Below are 17,825 nucleotides of genomic sequence, written 5' to 3'. Positions count from 1 at the left end.
ACTCTCTTGTATGTCATATACTACTGCCAACATATTCTGCCATGCTACTGCCATAATGTTGCTTGCCTTTTATCTTTGTATGTGATACTTTTGTTATACAGAGGTTTTAAAATTTTGATATAGCTGGGTTTATTCCTCTTCTACCTTTTTGACTTACATATTTTGGGGGGGGTACAGTAGACTTCATCGATGGTACAAGATAGAGCTCCCCAAGACCCTACCCTTCTCAGTTAGTCTGGGGTGGAAATTGGGTAGAGGTTGGGAGATTCTCAGTGTGTTGGGGGATGAGTTGGGGTAAGGATTCCCCAACAGCTTGAGGGGCTCTCTTCCTCTTGTCTCTCGGGCTGGTGGTCTAGACGGCTCTTACTCCTTGGAGGTCCATCTGGACCATAAGATCCACCACCCAGTTGTTGTAGCCAAATTCATTGTCATACTAGGAAATGAGCTTGACCAAGAGGTCACTGAGGACTATGCCAGCCCCAACATTAAAGATGATAGAGTGGGTGTCATTGTTAACGTCGCAGGGCAAACCTGATCCTCAGTGGAGCGCAGGATGCCCTTGAGGGGGCCCTCTGATGCCTGCATCACCACCTTCTTGATGTCATTGTATTTGGCAACTTTCTCCAGGCCGCAGGTCAGATCCATGATTGACACGTTGCAGGTAGGGACGTGGAAGGCCATGCCAGTGAGCTTCGTATTCTGCCCAGGGATGACCTTGCCTACAGCCTTGGCAGTGCCAGTAGAAGCAAGGATAATGTTCTGGGCAGCCCCTCGGCCATCACGCCACAGCTTCCCAGAGGGGCTATCCATCGACGTCGTGGTGACAGTGATGGCATGGACTGAGGTCATGAGTTCCTCTACCATGCCACGGTTGTCATGGATGACCTTGGCCAGTGGGGCCAAGCATATGGCGGTACAGGAGGCTTTGCCAGCCATCTTGAGGGAGCTTTCATACTTCTCATGGTTCACATCCATCACAAACATGGGGGCATCATCAGAAGGGGCAGAGATGATGACCGTCCCCCCATCCCTACCCTCCAAGTGAACCCCAGGCTTCTCCATGGTGGTGAAGACCCCAGTGGACTCCACAACATGCTCAGCACCAGCATCACCCCATTTGATGTTGGCAGGATCTCACTCCTGGAAGATGGAGATGGACTTTCCATTGATGACAAGTTTCCTGTTCTCAGCCTTGACTGTGCTGTGGAATTTGCCATGGGTGGAATCATACTGGAACTTGTAGACCATGTAGTTGAGGTCAATGAAGGGGTCATTAATGGCAACAGTATCCACTTTGCCAGAGTTAAAAGCAGCCCTGGTGACCAGGTGCCCAATCCGCTGTATCCGTTTACTCTGACCTCCACCATCATGTCATCATGTCTTGGAAATGCAGCTGGAACTGCACCAGAGATGCAGACTGTCTGTCGAATGGGGAGGAGCAGAGAGCCTCTTTTATGTATTTTTAAAGACAGTCTCAAGATCATCAATATATTCTACTTCTTAAACTACTTTTATAATTTTCTTTTTACATTGAGATGTTTAATTCATCTGCCTTTTTACTTTTTAAAATATTTTATTTATTTATTAGAGAGGGAACAGAAGCAGAGGGAGTGGGAGAGGGAGAGACAAACTCCCCACCAAGCAGGGAGCTGAATGCAGGGCTCGATCCCAGGACCCTGGGATCATGACCTGAGCTGAAGGCAGAGGCTTAACGACTGAGCCACCCTGATGACCCTGCCTTTTTATTTCTGAATGGTATTACATAGGGATTTAACTTTGAATAGTCCTTGTTTTTCTCACTAATTTGAACTTTCCACATATAAATCACTTTTTCTATGTATTTTCTTCAAGTGTCCTATTTAACTATTTGTATGCTGATCATTGTTTTAATGACTGTACCCTTATAATGTATTTTTATGTGGGTCAGGGAAGTCTTCCTAAATTTTTAATTGTCTTTCCTTGAACTTTTATTCTTTGTTTGAACTTTAGAATCAGCTTATTAAGTTTCAGTTTTAACAATCTTACTAGAATTTTGCTTGAGACCACATTAAATTGCTATATTTGTTTCTACTTAGGCATTTCTCAGCTGCCTCTTGAGGATACTCTTTTGATGATTAGAATTTCAATTTTATCCTTTCCGTTCACACAATTAGTAAATACTTTTGCTCTTTCGTTCACGTGTGCTAATGCTGTTTCATAATCGCTTTTTGCTGCAGATTATAACTACACCAACCAAGGCTTATCAACTTTGGTCTCGACCGGTATCAAAATTAAGCCCTGAAGTGGGGAACTTTGGCCCTGTAGGCACTCAGAGTTCCAGTGAGTTAGATGATAATATCTTGAATGAGCCAGTTCCACCTGAGATGAATGAACAAGCTTTTGAGGCCATTTCTGAAGAGCTTAGAATGGTGCAGGTAATGTTTGGTTTTTTTGGTTTGCGAAAACTTAAGTCATTAGATGTTCATTGAAAACAGACTTCCCTTACCATTTCAACTCTGTAATTTGTAGTGTTCAAAGCTATGTAGTATTAAAACTGTGTTTCTAAATATGGGTGTGTGAAAGCCCCTGGCCTCGCAGTCAGCCTGCTTTTGCTCTCGTCATTTGCAGGATTTAGCAAGTCCCATACTATAGCCTCCTCGGGCGTTGGGTCTCTAACATGTGAAGAGACCAGTCTGCCACCAGCTTCAGGTTCCAGAACTGGTTGATATGGCACAGTACTGTATGTGCTAAAGAAAATGAAAATAATGGAGAGACTCTTATAGGTCAAATTTCCGACAGTTTTTGGTATATTTGAAAGAACATTTGGAATGTGCTTATCCCAGAGTTCTGGTGACTTATTTGTTTATTTGGTGATTTATTTATTTATTTGGATTTCTTTCTTTTTTTCTTTTTTTAAACGTTTTTCTGCTGTCTAGTGAAACTTAGAGTGAGCCAGACCACCCTCAAATTCCAAAACTTTGTCCCTTCCAAAGCTTGGAGAGCATTCTGGTGAAGTCACTCACATGCAGCCTTAGATGTCTCAGGATGGCTCTATGACTGAACCCATTTAGTTTTAATCACCTTTTCCCTTTGTGTTTCAAATTCTCCACTTTGACAGACCACAAGTGTAATTCTGAGACATGAGAAGTCATTAGTGCAGTCTTTTGAAATTGTTTTCTGACTCCAGAGTGGCCTTTGATATCTTTGTCCATGTGAGGTTTAAATTTTTTTTTTTTTAAGATTTTATTTATTTATTTGACAGAGAGACTCAGCCAGAGAGGGAACACGAGCAGGGGGAGTGGGAGAGGGAGAAGCAGGGTTCCTGCTGAGCAGGGAGCCCAATGCGGGGCTTGATCCCAGGATTCTGAGATCATGACCTGAGCCGAAGGCAGACGCTTAACCGACTGAGCCACCCAGGCACCCCTATTTTTTGTTCTTCTAATGCAGAAGAGACAGTGGAATGTTTGAGAATTCCATTAAGAAGTGTTTGTGTTGCTGCAGGAACAGATGACTGCCCTTCAAGTGAAGCTGGATGAGGAAGAGCATAAGAACGTCAAGCTTCAGCAGCACATTGACAAACTAGAGCACCATTCCTTGCAGTCGCAGGAGGTGAGACCCAGAGCACGGCCCCAGGAAACGCATGAGCCAAACCCTCAAAGCGACAGTATCGCGAGACGAAAGCGACTTGGCAGAGCCTTTGTCAATGCTTATTTGAGTTGTACTCTTTATTGTGTCACTTCACACACTGCTCCGAGGATGACACACACACTCCTAGTCTGAATTCTAGCTCCCATTGTTGATAGCGGAGAGGAGCCTTGTCGTTAGCTCGGAACGAGACAAGATGGACGGCCCAGGTGCTTACAGTGACCCTTCCCTTTGTTGGTCATCCTCACTGTAATTCATGGCAATGGCCAGTTTTCTCCTATCAGAGACCTTAAACTAGATTTTTAAAACAGACATAGGTAATGATTTGGAGTGTATCTTAGCATGCCAGTGTTCCTTTTCTAGTAAATTTATCTCTTTCTCAAAGCTTTTCTCATCAGAAAGAACTGACTGGGTCAGACAGCAGCAAGAGCATCTCTCACAGTTGAATGCCCTTGAAATGCAGCTTCGGGACACTCAGACTAAGAATGACTGTAAGTTCGAACAAGTGGGAGCTTTGGGATCTGAATACCGTTAACTCAGTATCTTTTGATTCCTATGAATAAATCTTGCCCCTGTGTTTTTGGTGGGTTGTTTTTTTGTTTGTTTTGTTTTTTATTTTTTATTTTATTTTTTAAAAGATTTTATTTATTTGACAAAGAAAGAAATCACAAGTAGGCAGAGAGGCAGGCAAAGAGAGGGGGAGAAGCAGACTCCCTGCTGAGCAGAGAGCCTGATGCGGGGCTCGATCCCAGGATCCTGGGCTCATGACCTGAGCTGAAGGTAGAGGTTTAACCTACTGAGCCACCCAGGCACTCCAGTACTTTTGTTTTTAATTAGGTGACAAGACTTGAGTCTCCATGACAGTGGTAAGTAATTGTCATATATCATAAAGGGGAATTTGCACCAGAAGAGTTCACAAACAAGTGACCGAACTGTTGGCTGAAAGTTTTAATATTGCTTTGAAAATGAAGTGTCTTGAAATCATAAGATGAATAATGTTTTGATAGTAACAAAATAGAGCAAAAATTAGATATTTGTACATATACATAAAGGTGGGAGTATCACTTGATTCCCAGTTATTTCAGTGTATTTCTTCTATCATCAGTGTTTGCAGCAGCTTATAATAATGCCGACAAAAGACAGCTGTTTTTCCTTTGCTCTAAAGAGTTACCTAATTTTACCTCCAGTTGGAGTTTCCTTAGAAGACCAGAAGCATTTAACCCATTTCGAGAAGTTTATTGCCAAGGAGTTTTCAATAAGCAAGATCAGGTCACTTAAAATATGCTAAGTCTCTTGATTTCTTTCCCTTATATTAAGTTTTCATGCACGTGCCACGGGAGAAGCATAGAACAGTCAGGTGACCTGCAAATCAGGGACAGATGTTAACTCTTCCCTTTTTCATAGAAATGTATCAAAAATCCTAAGAGGGAGGGAAGAAAATAATCTCCATGTTCCTTGGAACAAACCACTTGGTCGTTTAACATCTTAACTTAAAATTGGTCTCTTCAACTTGTTTTTGCTCTTTGTGTGAAGATACCCTTTGAACTTATTTGCCTATTCTGTTTGGAAAAAAAAAATTGATGTAAAGAAACCTGTTGAGTATTTGTTTTGTTTGTTTTTTAGTCTTGAAAAGTGAGGTGCATGACCTGCGAGTCGTTCTTCATTCCGCAGACAAGGAGCTGTCTTCCGTGAAACTGGAGTATAGTTCATTCAGAGAGAGTCAGGAGAAGGAACTGAGTAGCCTTTCTGACCGACACACGCACGCGCAGCTACAACTGGACAGTGTCAGGTAGAGTTGTTCTGTGATGGTGTTCCCTTGCCTGGTTGGCCTGCAGCCCAGGCCTCCTTGCCGTGCAGGTGCTGCATACCCAACCCAAACTAGTTGAGCAAAAAAGTAAATTACTGGCGCACAATACTGAGGAGGCCTAGAGGTGATTTGGGTTTCGGGAACAAACTAGATTGAGTCTCAAAAGATACTGTCAGTACATGTTCTCTCTGTCTCTGTCTGTCTCTGTCTCTGTCTCTATCTCTCCCTCTCTCAGTCCCTGCTCTGCCTGCCTCAGTATGTTGCCCTTACTCTGTCCTACTGTTGAGGGCCCGCCTTTACGTGACAGGGAACAGATTGCCTCACCCAGCAATGAAATTCTCTCTCCCAGAAGCCGTGTATCAATCCCAGGGAAAATCAGAATTGCTCTTGCTGGAGTCATCTGCTTATGGACCAGTCACTCACCAAGGGTTTGAGGTGGCGTAGGCCCAACATAGGTGATGAGCCTTTTCCAGAGGGAAAGGTACGTTCTTCCTAGAGGTAGGGGCAGTACAAGGCCGACCGGATCAGTAGCTGTCACTGTTGTCCACAGTGACTCACCAGAGGCTGGTGGGAGTCAGGGCTGGTAACCTTGAAACAAAGGGGTGACAGATGTAAGTTGTTTGTTTTTACTGTTCTTTTTCTTGCTCGTTTCAACTTTTTGTAAAACCATTTTGTGTTTTTGATGCCATCTCATGGGTCTGTGGCAATAATTTAATAGTGGACATCTGACATGTGATACTGTGAGCGTGAGATACGTGGCAAAGATTTTAATCTGCATACATAAGGTATTAAAATAGAGGAAGAACACTTGAGATCTGCAGACCACATCCATCCATTGACATGTTTTTGCTGGGCCTGCCCGGCGTGGCTTAAAAAAGTTGAGCATGGCATTCTCAAAATTGAGAGCTTTCTTATAAAAATCTTTTCGCATCCTCTGAAAATCCCATCCCTGCCATGTGAATGACTCCTTCCCCATAGGACAGGGGTGTGTGCCAAGGCAGCGTGCCCTCCGCTGCCCTGTGCTCTTTCTCCAACACCAAGGCTCCGGCCAGTGGCCATTTGTCATCCGTGGTGTGCTGTCATTTTTTCTGACAAATGGCATTTGTTTTTAACATCTGAGTCCCTGACTCTCATCTTGGCTCTGTTGTAAATTAATTTTGTGTGATTTTTTTTTTAAAGGTCACTAATCTCACTGGATTTTCATTTCCTTGTGTTTCTATGTCAGTTGAACTAGATCTAAAATGTTAAGAAGCCACTGTATCTGAACTGTGTACTTAAATTCTGTCTTAAAAATCGAGAGCATTTCCACACTGTTTAAATTAAATATAACTTAATTTTTCTCGGTGTCTCAGGCTTGACACTGAGTGTGTTACTGTGGGCGGCTTGTACTCTGTGGCCCTCTAGGCGTTGAGAAGGCCTCTGCATGAAACAGCACGATACCACTGTGTGTTTCTTGAATCATTTGGCTGCTTTATATATAAGTTTGTATTGTAAACACAGACATCCCCCTTCCCTCCCATCTCTTGTCTGTATGTCTGTCTTAGCAGCTGATTTATACCACTTTGTAACTTGCTGCTTCTGCCCTGCTTCCGGTTAGTAAAGCAGATAGATCCCTGTCTAATGACCTATGTGTAAGCTGGGACATCTGTTTTGGATGGTGCAAAGTCAGGTTCATTGTTTACGAGTTCTTGGCTGAGCTCTGGCTGTTTGGGTGCGTCACAGCCTGTGTGGAGAGGAACGAGGGGGTGAGAACCTAGAAAGCAGGAAATAATATATGATTTAAGAGATTGTTCTGTCTGAGGGGGTTTACTCTCTTGCTCAAATCAAAGCCACGTTTGCCATCTTAAAATCTTCCTAGAGTTGAGAGAATATGTGATAAATAGATGGAGATGAGCTATCAGCTTAATGGCCAGTCCCCAGCTTATATGAGGGAGGAACCCCCTAAAATGAATGCGTGATCCTAACCTGCCCATCAGTTCTGCCTGTCCACTCGAGACCACGGAAGGAGGAATGAGGAGGTAGATGGCTACAGGCTAACATGCCCACCCTATCTCTTCCATCCCCGTCACACTGCTCTGTGGATCCAGTGTGTCTTCTGTGTTTGTGCACTGTGGACATTCCACACAAGTTCACGAGGAATTTACACCTGTCAGGGCTTCTGTAAGTTGGGAATGGTCTGTAGATGGGAGAACTGGAACTGCTGATAATCTGACTAGCAGAGCTGCGTTTACTGTTTATATTTACCATTGTAAAAATGTTTTCCTGATAAAGATTAGAAAATGAAAAGCTTCTTGAGAGCAAAGCCTGCCTACAGGATTCCTATGACAACTTACAAGAAGTAATGAAGTTTGAAATTGACCAACTTTCAAAAAACCTCCAAAACTGCAAAAAAGAAAATGAAACTCTGAAATCTGATCTGAATGTAAGTTAAGGGTATTGGTTATTGGTGCTTTTGTCCTGGATGTGTGATTGTTGCCTGGAGCGCAGGGCAAGGCCTGTTTTGACCTCTTCCTAACTTCCTATCCTGGCCCCTCGTGCCTGCCAACATAGAAGGTACTTGATGTGTTTGTTGACTACACGTTGCTAGTAACAATTATTTAAAATCTGATATGACGTTGTCTTTTAGAATTTGGTGGAGCTTTTTGAGGCAGAAAAAGAACGCAATAACAAATTATTATTACAATTTGAAGAAGATAAAGAGAACAGTTCTAAGTGAGTGTTATTTATCTTTTCCGTTAGTTGACTGGAGTATCGTTTATGACAACATTAACTTGAGTTATTATTTTTTTTATTGCTACTACCCTGTAAAGTTATCCTTTTAACCATTCTAAAATGAATATCAGATTCTTTTGTATAAGAGGGTATATAGAGAAACTTACTTAGTAAGCTTGAAACGAGTAGCAGTTGGTGGATCAGAACTTAGGGCCTTCCTAAATAAATCACAGTAATTTTATAACTGGAATGGGGGGACTGATTTTTATTTCTGTCCCTACTATTCTTTTTCTAGCTCTTCTGTTTCTCCTGATCTCTTAATATGAATGCCGTTATCTTTCTTCCCCTCTCTCTTCAGTTCTTTCCTTGGTGATATCTGTCAGTCTCTTGGCCTCAGCCAACAGGATGATCATTACTCAAGTGAGAAGAAATTGCATTTGTTTATTCAATAGATACTTGTAGAGCTCTTAATATGACTCAGATTCTCCTCTAGGCCTGGGGATACAGGAGTTTATACATCTAGTGGGCTTACATCCTAGTTGGGAGACAGCTAACATTTAGTCTTTGCTCATATACCAGGTGATCTCCCAATAAGCCAGGCACTATTCTGGTAAATGCCAGAACATTTCTTTAGAGGTAAGACACTAAGCAATATATCCCCGTCCGCATGAGTTTTACATTCTAGCAGAGAGTGATAGGTAATAAACAAGTGCTTAGGCCCACAAGTCGTAAGTGCTCTGAAGAAAAAGAAACTCATAGCACAAAGATGGGATCTCCCTTAATAGTCGTTGAAGAAACGGGTAGACGCCTGACTCCTGCTGGAACACACCACCTCACGCCAAGTGTGTGCCACACAGAATTCCCTTGCAGTTCATCCAATCTCTTCTGTACAAACACACGGGTTCCTATTTCCTTGGAAGAAGTCATGAGTAAAAGAGATCATTCTTTCCTTCCAGAGAAATCTTAGAAGTCCTTGAGGTCGTGCGTCAGGAGAAACAGAAAGAGATGGCCAAGTGTGAGCAGCAGGTGAGTGACCTGTGCTCTAAGTCCAGCATTGGAGGTCTGTAACTTCTTCTCTTCCTGGTGTCAGAAGAGGTGTGTTAGAAACGTGATTTCAGCTGTCAGCTGTCGAAAATTGATAATAAAAAGGACTTGTTGCTTGGTTGTATTATTTTTGAACTCTTGTTTTTCTAATTCCTAAATAGCTATAATCATACGTTGTTGGTGGTCCCCTAGAGGGAACCCACAAAATCAATGCCTTTTAACCCAGCTTCTCCTTTTCGAGTGTTATCCTAGTGAACACCGTATAATGTGAAAAACAGATTGCAGCTCCTTTTTTTTTCCCCCCTATGTGTGTGTGGTTAACTTTGTGATTTAATTCTTTTTCTAAAAATATAAATAAAATAATTTTTTTCCCCCACAGATGGCAAAAGTACAGAATCTGGAAGAGAGTTTATGTGCTACGGAGAAACTAATCCGTTCTCTGGAGAAGTCTAGAGATGCTGACAAGGTTGGCAGAGGCCCAAGCTGCGTCCTTGTGCATTGTCTTTATGAGTGATGCCTTAATGGTGCAGACTCCTGCCTGCGGGGTGACTGGCAGCTAGCTTTTTGTAGACACTTAGCCTTGTTCATCTTCTGAGATTGCCAGAGAAGGTGGTCTTCTATTTAAGTTAATTAATTCTCCCTGTCACTGCAAGAGCAAACCGTTCTGTCCCTTTTGATGGTCCTGTGTCTGAAATACATTCTTCCCCTTTTAACTAGGATGCTGTTAGTAGGACCCTTTCTTATTAGTTCTGAGTCCCGTAATGCAAACTGTCAAATCCCTGCTGTTGATTTTCACCAGAATAGTAAACAAAATATGTAGGTCCAAGTGTAAAATTAGGTGTAAATTCATTATATACCTTCCTCTAATTCATTCAGAAAAACCAAAGCAAATGATTCAGTAAAATAGAATAAAGCCATTAAAATACAAACTTATAATAATAGAAGGTGACATATTTTGCTAAAATAAAATTGATTTCTCTTATTGTCATTAGGAAAGACAAACTCTTTGTTGTTTTAATGTCCTTAATGTTTTTGGATATGAAGATACTGTTTCTGTCCTTGTCAGGAAGTTGTAGCTGACCTCATGATCCAGGTCCAGGAGCTGAGAGCAGTGGTCTGTGAGAAAACCGAAACCATAGACACCCTGAAGCAAGAACTGAAGGACTTAAGTGTAAGTTCTGCCGCCAACGAGATGCCACACTTCATAGATTCCTCAAGAGTTTAGCAAACGCTTCACCAGAAAACAGAGTTCTGTGGTCAGATTGGTTCAGAGCTACTCAAGTTCCACAGGTTTTTGGCTTTGCAGCCCTTAACAGAGCCTTTACTATGGTCCTATGTGTCTCTGGGAGGCGGCGTGGGCTGAGGCCCTGCCCTGATTGCCCTGACCCAGGAGCAGTGTGTACCAGGTGGGAACCGTTCATGAGGAACAGACGGACCCTGGTCTATGGGAGTGAAGGGTATGTGGTGTTCCTTAATTGCTTCAAGAAAAAACAATGACACATTTTGTTTAAGTTCAGAGACGCTCATATATAGTGACTTTTTTCCACTGTTGGACTTTTTGACCCCCTCAAGTAACTACTTTCCTCAAGTAACTACTTTCCCTCCTGCATATCTAGGGGGAATGTTGGTGCTTCCTCCTCAGGTCAGGTCAAGGTGACGGTTTTTTGTCCACATTCCTCATTCGTTTGCTACAAAGGGAGCTTGCTATTCTCCACATTTATTTGCAAAAGACAGTGTCCTGATAAAAATGTGATAATAAGACAGGGTGCTGGGCTGGCTCAGTCGGTGGAGCGTGGGACTCTTGATCCTGGGGTGGTGAGTTCGAGCTCCACATTGAGTGAAGAGATTACCAAAAAAACAAAAATAAAACCAAAAACCTGGATGTGTTTTCACGTACCTATGGGACTTTTTGATGTCTTTTCATCTTTGGAGTGCTTACTTTTCCATCCCTTCAAGTACTTATTGAATGTCCAACAAGTACTTATTGAATGATTTGTGGTAATCTCATCATCACCTTGGAGCTCTGATTCCTTCTTGTTATTATTATTATTACTATTTTTTAGGATTTTATCCATTTATTTGACAGAGAGAGAGAGAGAGATCACATAGGTGGAGAGGCAGGCAGAGAGAGAGAGAGAGAGAGAGAGAGGAGGAAGCAGGCTTCCTGCTGAGCAGAGAGCCTGACTCGGGGCTTGATCCCAGGACCCTGGGACCATGACCCGAGCCGAAGGCTGAGGCTTTAACCCACTGAGCCACCCAGGTGCCCTCTTCTTATTTTCATCTAAAAACAAGCACAGTAGGGGCGCCTGGATAGCTCAGTCAACCGTCTGCCTTCTGCCTTTGGGGGTGATCTCAGGGTCCTGGGATCGAGCCCCTTGTCTGGCTCCCTGCTCAGCCTGGAGTCAGTCTGTCCCTCTCGCTCACCTCCTCCCACCACTTCTGCTCTTCCTTTCTCGCAAATAAATAAATAAAATCTTGAAAAAATATATATATAAACATAGTAAAGCAGATAGCTCTTTGTATCATAAGTTTCTTTTTTGCAGTGCAAATATAACTCTGCTTTGGCCGAAAAGGACGAGTGCAAAGTATTGATTAAGAAACAGGAAGTGGAGATTCTGGATCTGAAAGAAGCCCTGAGACTGAGAATCCTCTCTGAGGACATAGAGGTAGATGTTAACACACCCTCTTTTTTGCTTCTTCACTCGTTGATGTCTAAATGTGCATGTGTGTGGGGAGGTTATTCGTAAAAAACTAGAGGGCTTTTTAAAGGAATAAGTCATAATTAGAGACATTTTCCCTAGGGTTAGGCCATTAACAGGTATTAAAATTATTCTATTTTATCCAGTTGATTGATTTTCATTCATTTGTGCTGACACCTGGGAAGCTCCTAGAACCGACCCTCTTCCCGAAGGGGAGCAAAGCTGTGTGTCTTTGGTAGGGGTGGCGGCAGCAGGGAGCAGGGAAAGAGCCAGGTAACAGGTTAACCTCAGGCTTGCCTCTTGTGTTTTCGTTAAAGTAGGTTTTATTTTTGTTGTTGTAAGCATAAATTTTTCTTTTTTAGTATTAAGCCGTACTGTCACATGGTTCAAAATTCAAATTATGTAAAGCAGCATATCCTTCGTGTATGCTTCCAGAGATATTTTAGGCAAGTCTCATATACATTTAGTTTTCCTTTTTTTACATGGATGGTAACCCACTGAGTATATTGCTCTGTGGTTGCTTTGGAAATTAAGTTTTCGGGGCGCCTGGGTGGCTCCGTCCTTAAGCGGCTGCCTTCAGCTCAGGTCATGATCCCAGCGTCCTGGGATCGAGCCCCGCCCACATTAGGCTCCTTGCTCCGTGGGCTGTCTTCTCCCCCTCCTTCTTTCCCAACGCCCGGCTTGTGCTCGCTCGCTGTCTCTGTCAAATAAATAAATAAAATCTTTAAAAAACAAAAAAAGAAAAGAAAAATAAAGTTTTCTTGCTAAACTAGGCTATCCGTGAAAAAAGCCTCACCAAATATCTGTTGAGCCCGCCCACCGCACGTTCTTGCCTGGCTTGGCATTTGGGAACAGAGGAATGATTGAAACACTGTTACTTACCTCCAGATATGCCATCTAGCTTAAGAGTTAAATGTATTTAGAGGTAATCAATGACCTGGGAGCACAGGAAGGGAAGGAAGGGAGTGTTGATGCTTGGAGAATTCCAGAGCACTTCCCAGAGGAGATGATTTTTTGCCAGACTCGGCGGGGGAGGAAGCTCGGCGGCTGTGGGGGGTTTGTGGAGTTGGAGCATCTCCGGCAAGGGGGGGTGGTGGGGCACGTCCGGCTGGAGGCGGGGAGTCTATCAGCTGTATCTTTTTGGAAACTAGGGTGGCATAGAATTTAGGTCAGGCCACAGGCGATAAGGCCCGGGCTAGGGCGGTACAGACTTTAGCCCAGACCAAAGCAGTAAGAATCGGGCCCAGAAGCGCGGGTGGGGACAGAGGGCCGAGCTAGAACTAAGCAATGCCTCCTAAGTACTGCTGACAGTTGCTGGTGTCTGTAGGAAGGGTGCTGTGGCGGCAGGGGCTATCAGAGTGGGCACCGAGGGCTCCAGCCACGGTGACCGAAGACGGTTCTGTGTACCCCTGAGATGGACAAATAGAGGCCTGGGGCAAGTTAGTGAAATACATTTTGTACACACTAGTTTTGAGCTTTGAGGACCGGTGAGGGTAGATATCCAAATCCCATATACCCAATAATTGGTACTTACATCCTCCTCTACCCCAGAAGGGACTTGCAGCTGCTAATGCACATACAACGTAAGGAGATTGAAACAGCGGGTTGGGGCACTTGAGTGGCTTAGTCCGTTAAGCTGCTGCCTTCGGCTCCGGTCACGAGCAGGGTCCTGGGATCGAGCCCCGCATTGGGCTCCCTGAGCAGGGAACCTGCTTCTCCCTTTCCCTCTGTCTCCCTGCTTGTGCTCTTACTCTCTCTGTCAAATAACTAAATCTTTAAAAGAATAAATACAATGAAACAGGTGAAATCCAGGTCAAAGGGAGATAAGACAAGTAATAAGCTGGTGAGGGCATGGGCTGCGGAGTTGGACTGCTTGGGAGTCTGCGTCCTGGCTCTGTGACCCTGTGAAAGTTACATTTCCCTCTGTGCCTCATTCGTCACATCCTGGAGCAGAGATACCAAATACTGCCTCGTGCGTAAGAGGAGAAGATGAGACGGGGTCATACGCGGAGAGCACTGAGGCCACTGCCAGGCAGCCCATGAGTGCTCAGTCCTCGGGAGCTGGCAGTGGATTTAGGAGGCTAGTTGAAAAGTTCATACACAGGGTCAACTCTACTTTAATTTTTAAAAAAGAAAGAAAGAAAGAAAAATTTAAAAGAAAAGTTGGCACACAAAAGCCACCCTAAGGTCTTGTACAGAGTAGAAAATGGGGACTAAATCTTCTGTTGGCCACTGCCTTTCACCAGAGCGAGAAGGGGAGCCCGGCTGTGTGAGTGGGGGTAGCTGCATGATACTCGCTCAGTAACTCACTGAAAAGCCCTTCCTTACTCCCTTTGGCTCCTCATGTGTCTCCCTTCCTTCCTTAAAGAAAGGCTGACTCTACATATTGAAGTATCTTAGACTCAAGTGGAACTCGCCCCACAGTCAGTTCACATCCCCTTTTTCTGAATCTCCCGGCTTCATTAGCTGAAGTATTTACACCTGAGGACAAAGGGGTCCTTGCCTTAATCCATACAAGAGCTCTTAGGAGTCCGGAGACACACAAAAGGATAGACACACCCCTAGGGGGAAAGGGAGACTGGATGGTGCATGACACGCTCCCCTGGGAGGAATAAACCTTGCTAAAGTAAAAAAAACTCAAATTACAGAGCTTGTACAGGGGCTCCTGGGAGGCTCAGTGGGTTGAGTCTTTGCCTTCGGCTCGGGTCATGATCAAGTCCCACATTGGGCTCTCTGCTCGGTGGGGAGCCTGCTTTCCCCTCTCTACCTGCTTGTGATCTCTCTCTCTCTGTGTCAAATAAATAAATAAAAATCTTAAAGAAAAAAAAATAGAAGAGTGAATACATGGAAAAGTGTTTGTAGTACATCAGGTGTCTGTGTATGTGCAAGTGTACCTGATATATCCACATTTTCCCACGTACACTTGTCATATCATTTACATATGTACACACATATATATTACTTTCGTATGTGACATGTATATAACATATATCCTATATATGTATTCTCTAAACTGTACATGTTGATTCATATGTAGTTATATAAGTTAATATACATATGTACACATAACACACACATTTGGAAAATTAGAGTAAGCAGATCTGCTCTCAACCTGGAAGGGGTTGCATGCTGTGTACATAGGGATTATGTACGCAACCCATGGGACTCCTGATTCTTCCTGCTCCTTCCCATCATGCTACTCCCCTGAAACTGCAATGGCCTATGACCATGTCTCACTGTCTGGGGACTGCCCAGGCCGTCCCCCAACTGGCGGAGGGGCAGTCATCTTTTTTTTTTTTTTTTTAAAGATTTTATTTTATTTATTTTATTTTTTTTTTTTTTTTTTTTTTTAAAGATTTTATTTATTTATTTGACAGAGAGAGATCACAAGCAGGCAGAGAGGCAGGCAGAGAGACAGGAGGAAGCAGGCTCCCTGCTGAGCAGAGAGCCCGATGCGGGACTCGATCCCAGGACTCCGAGATCATGACCTGAGCCTAAGGCAGCGGCTTAACCCGCTGAGCCACCCAGGCGCCCCAATTTATTTTTTTTTTTTGAGAGAGATTGAGAATGAGAAGGAAAGGGAGAGCATGGGAAGGGGTAGGGTCAGAGGGAAAAGCAGACTCCCCACCGAGCAGGGAGCCCAACTTGGGACTCGATCCCGAGACTTCAGGATCATAACCTGAGCTGAAGGCAGTCACTTAACCAAATGAGCCACCCAGGCACCCCTCATCTTTACAGCTCTTACCTTCCAGTGTATAAACAACTAGAGTCAGTTGGTCAGACAGCAGGTAAGGTAGAGACCTGTGGAGTCCTCCTAAGGGAAGAGCGATCAACTTTGAGATCCTGGGGGTGAGGGGAAGGGTTCAATGTCAGGGGAAAGGGATAGAATGCAATCAAAGCCCAATAGGGATACCTGTATGAATCTCCTGTACTGTTTCTCTTCAGACCTGTTCCCTTCAATATTAACTGCTTGGTTTGCTTTGGAATGGATTCGCACATAAGCACCCCCCCAAAAAAAAGTAAAAGTTCTTAAAACTTTCTTAACCTTGTAAAATTGCCCATTGGGGTGATTTGCAAATCCTCAGCGGAGCACCCAGTTAAGAGGAGACTCTTCCTTTGTGGGGATTGTCCCCTGACAGAGGGATATGCTCTGCGAGGACCTGGCCCATGCCACCGAGCAGCTCAACATGCTCACAGAAGCCTCGAAGAAGCACTCGGAGCTGCTGCAGTCTGCGCAGGAGGAGATGAGCAGGAAGGAGGCCCTGATCCAAGAACTTCAGCATGAGGTGAGATCCGGGGCCTCAGCGCCTTGGCCCAGTAAACAGAAAGGGGGGGCCAGTCGGGCACTGAGGAGGGCTGGCTGCGCTGCGGGATCTGAACAATGCGGCTGCTTCTGTGGGTCCTGACTTCCTTGGCTGCCTCTCTGGCCGCCTCCGGCCCCCTGACCTGCACCAGCGTGTTCTGACCTCTGGGGCAAGGCTATGGCTGACTCTTGTCCTCTCTGCTGGCTGTTGTTTTGTATTTTATTTTCCTCAATGACCCTTTGATTACCTGTGAAGCTTCAAGTTTTTTTTAAACACTGTAAAGTTTGTGAGAGAGCAGGAGACGAGAGGGTCAGAGCAGCAACCAAGGCCCACGGCCACGAGTGGCAGGTGCAGTGTTTATAGCTGTAAACACTGCTGTGGTCTGGGTTGCTTTTAATACCTTACTGCGTTTCAGATTATTACGGACATCCTGACAAAATAACACGACATCTGTACCCTCCTACCTCGGGCAGCTCATCTGTTCTTAACAGGACCTTGGGCCCCGTGTGATTTTCTAACACATCATCTCACCTCTGTTCAATTCTCCCAGCTGAACCAGAAGAAGGATGAAGTAGAACAGAAAAAGAATGAATATAACTTCAAAATGAGGCAGCTCGAACACGTGATGGATTCTGCTGCTGAGTATCCGCAGGTGCTTGTCAGAGAAAGGGTGTCTTGTGGGGAGAATGAAGTTTCGTGAGTGATAAACGTTTGGAAATTACGAAGACCATAGCTTTATTTATTTATTTATTTTTTTAATAGAAAGATTTTCACCAACACCTTTTCTGCTTTTTACTTGATAAAAAAGTACCGGTGTTTTTATTTGTTTTACTTGGACAGGAATTAGAATAGCAAGCTAAACAGCTGAGTGTTTTCCGTGTGCTTGGTATATACATTTACAATGAAATCTTTATCAAACCTCACTTAATTGAGTATTCGGATGAAATTTAATTTTTTCATAGAGCCCTAAAACACCACCTCACTTTCAAACACATTTGGCAAAACTCCTGGAAACACAAGAACAAGAGATAGAAGATGGAAGAGCCTCTAAGATTTCCCTGCAACACCTTGTAACAAAGCTAAACGAAGATAGAGAGGTCAAAAATGCTGAAATCCTCAGAATAAAGGTAACTGCATGATTTTTCCCCATAAATCCAATCTTTTAAAAATAAACAGTATCCAAAATAAATAAGTAAAATAATATCTTTGTGTTTACTGATACAAAATTCAAAAGTCGCAGAACTGAAGGGTACACAGAAAAGCCTGCCTCCCTCTGCTGCCTTGACCCTGCCTAGTTGACCGTCCCTGGCGGCTGCCACTGTAGCCAGGTTCCCATGTGTCACCACGACTGGAACCATTGTCTCCCTGCCCGTTTGGTTTTTATGATGGTATCCTACCTGGGCCTTACCAGCTACTCTGATCCCAGTGCAGCCTGATTCAGATCCTTGCCAGTTTCATGGCTACGGCATGGTCTCTCAATAGTTTTAAATTTGTATTTTTCTTATTAGGAGTAAGATGGAGCATCTTCAGATGGCCTTTGCCCATCTTTCTACTGTCGCCCTTCTCCTTAATGATTAGTAGGCATTCTTTCTGTATTAGATTTGCTTTTGTCTGTGATAGTTAAAAATACTCTCT

General features: G+C 43.8%; 1 protein-coding gene and 1 pseudogene across 1 annotated transcript in view; one reads left to right on the top strand and one right to left on the bottom strand.

Annotated features, from left to right (window-relative positions):
* KIF15 (kinesin family member 15) overlaps positions 1-17,825 on the top strand; it is a 70,744-nt gene that overhangs the window by 44,408 nt on the left and 8,511 nt on the right. Inside the window, 13 exon segments of the mRNA XM_047696147.1 lie at positions 2,217-2,414; positions 3,481-3,588; positions 4,010-4,115; positions 5,248-5,413; positions 7,703-7,853; positions 8,058-8,143; positions 9,100-9,169; positions 9,567-9,653; positions 10,254-10,358; positions 11,731-11,853; positions 16,026-16,172; positions 16,741-16,842; positions 17,153-17,317. Of these exon segments, the coding sequence (XP_047552103.1) occupies positions 2,217-2,414; positions 3,481-3,588; positions 4,010-4,115; positions 5,248-5,413; positions 7,703-7,853; positions 8,058-8,143; positions 9,100-9,169; positions 9,567-9,653; positions 10,254-10,358; positions 11,731-11,853; positions 16,026-16,172; positions 16,741-16,842; positions 17,153-17,317 (1,614 nt within the window).
* Positions 434-1,367, bottom strand: LOC125081481 (glyceraldehyde-3-phosphate dehydrogenase-like; annotated as a pseudogene).

The sequence above is a fragment of the Lutra lutra genome, chromosome 1 (assembly GCF_902655055.1).
Source record: "Lutra lutra chromosome 1, mLutLut1.2, whole genome shotgun sequence".
Classification (NCBI taxonomy): Eukaryota; Metazoa; Chordata; class Mammalia; order Carnivora; family Mustelidae; genus Lutra; species Lutra lutra.
The sequence above is the reverse complement of the archived record's forward strand: the minus strand, read 5'-3'. Positions and strand labels throughout refer to the sequence as shown.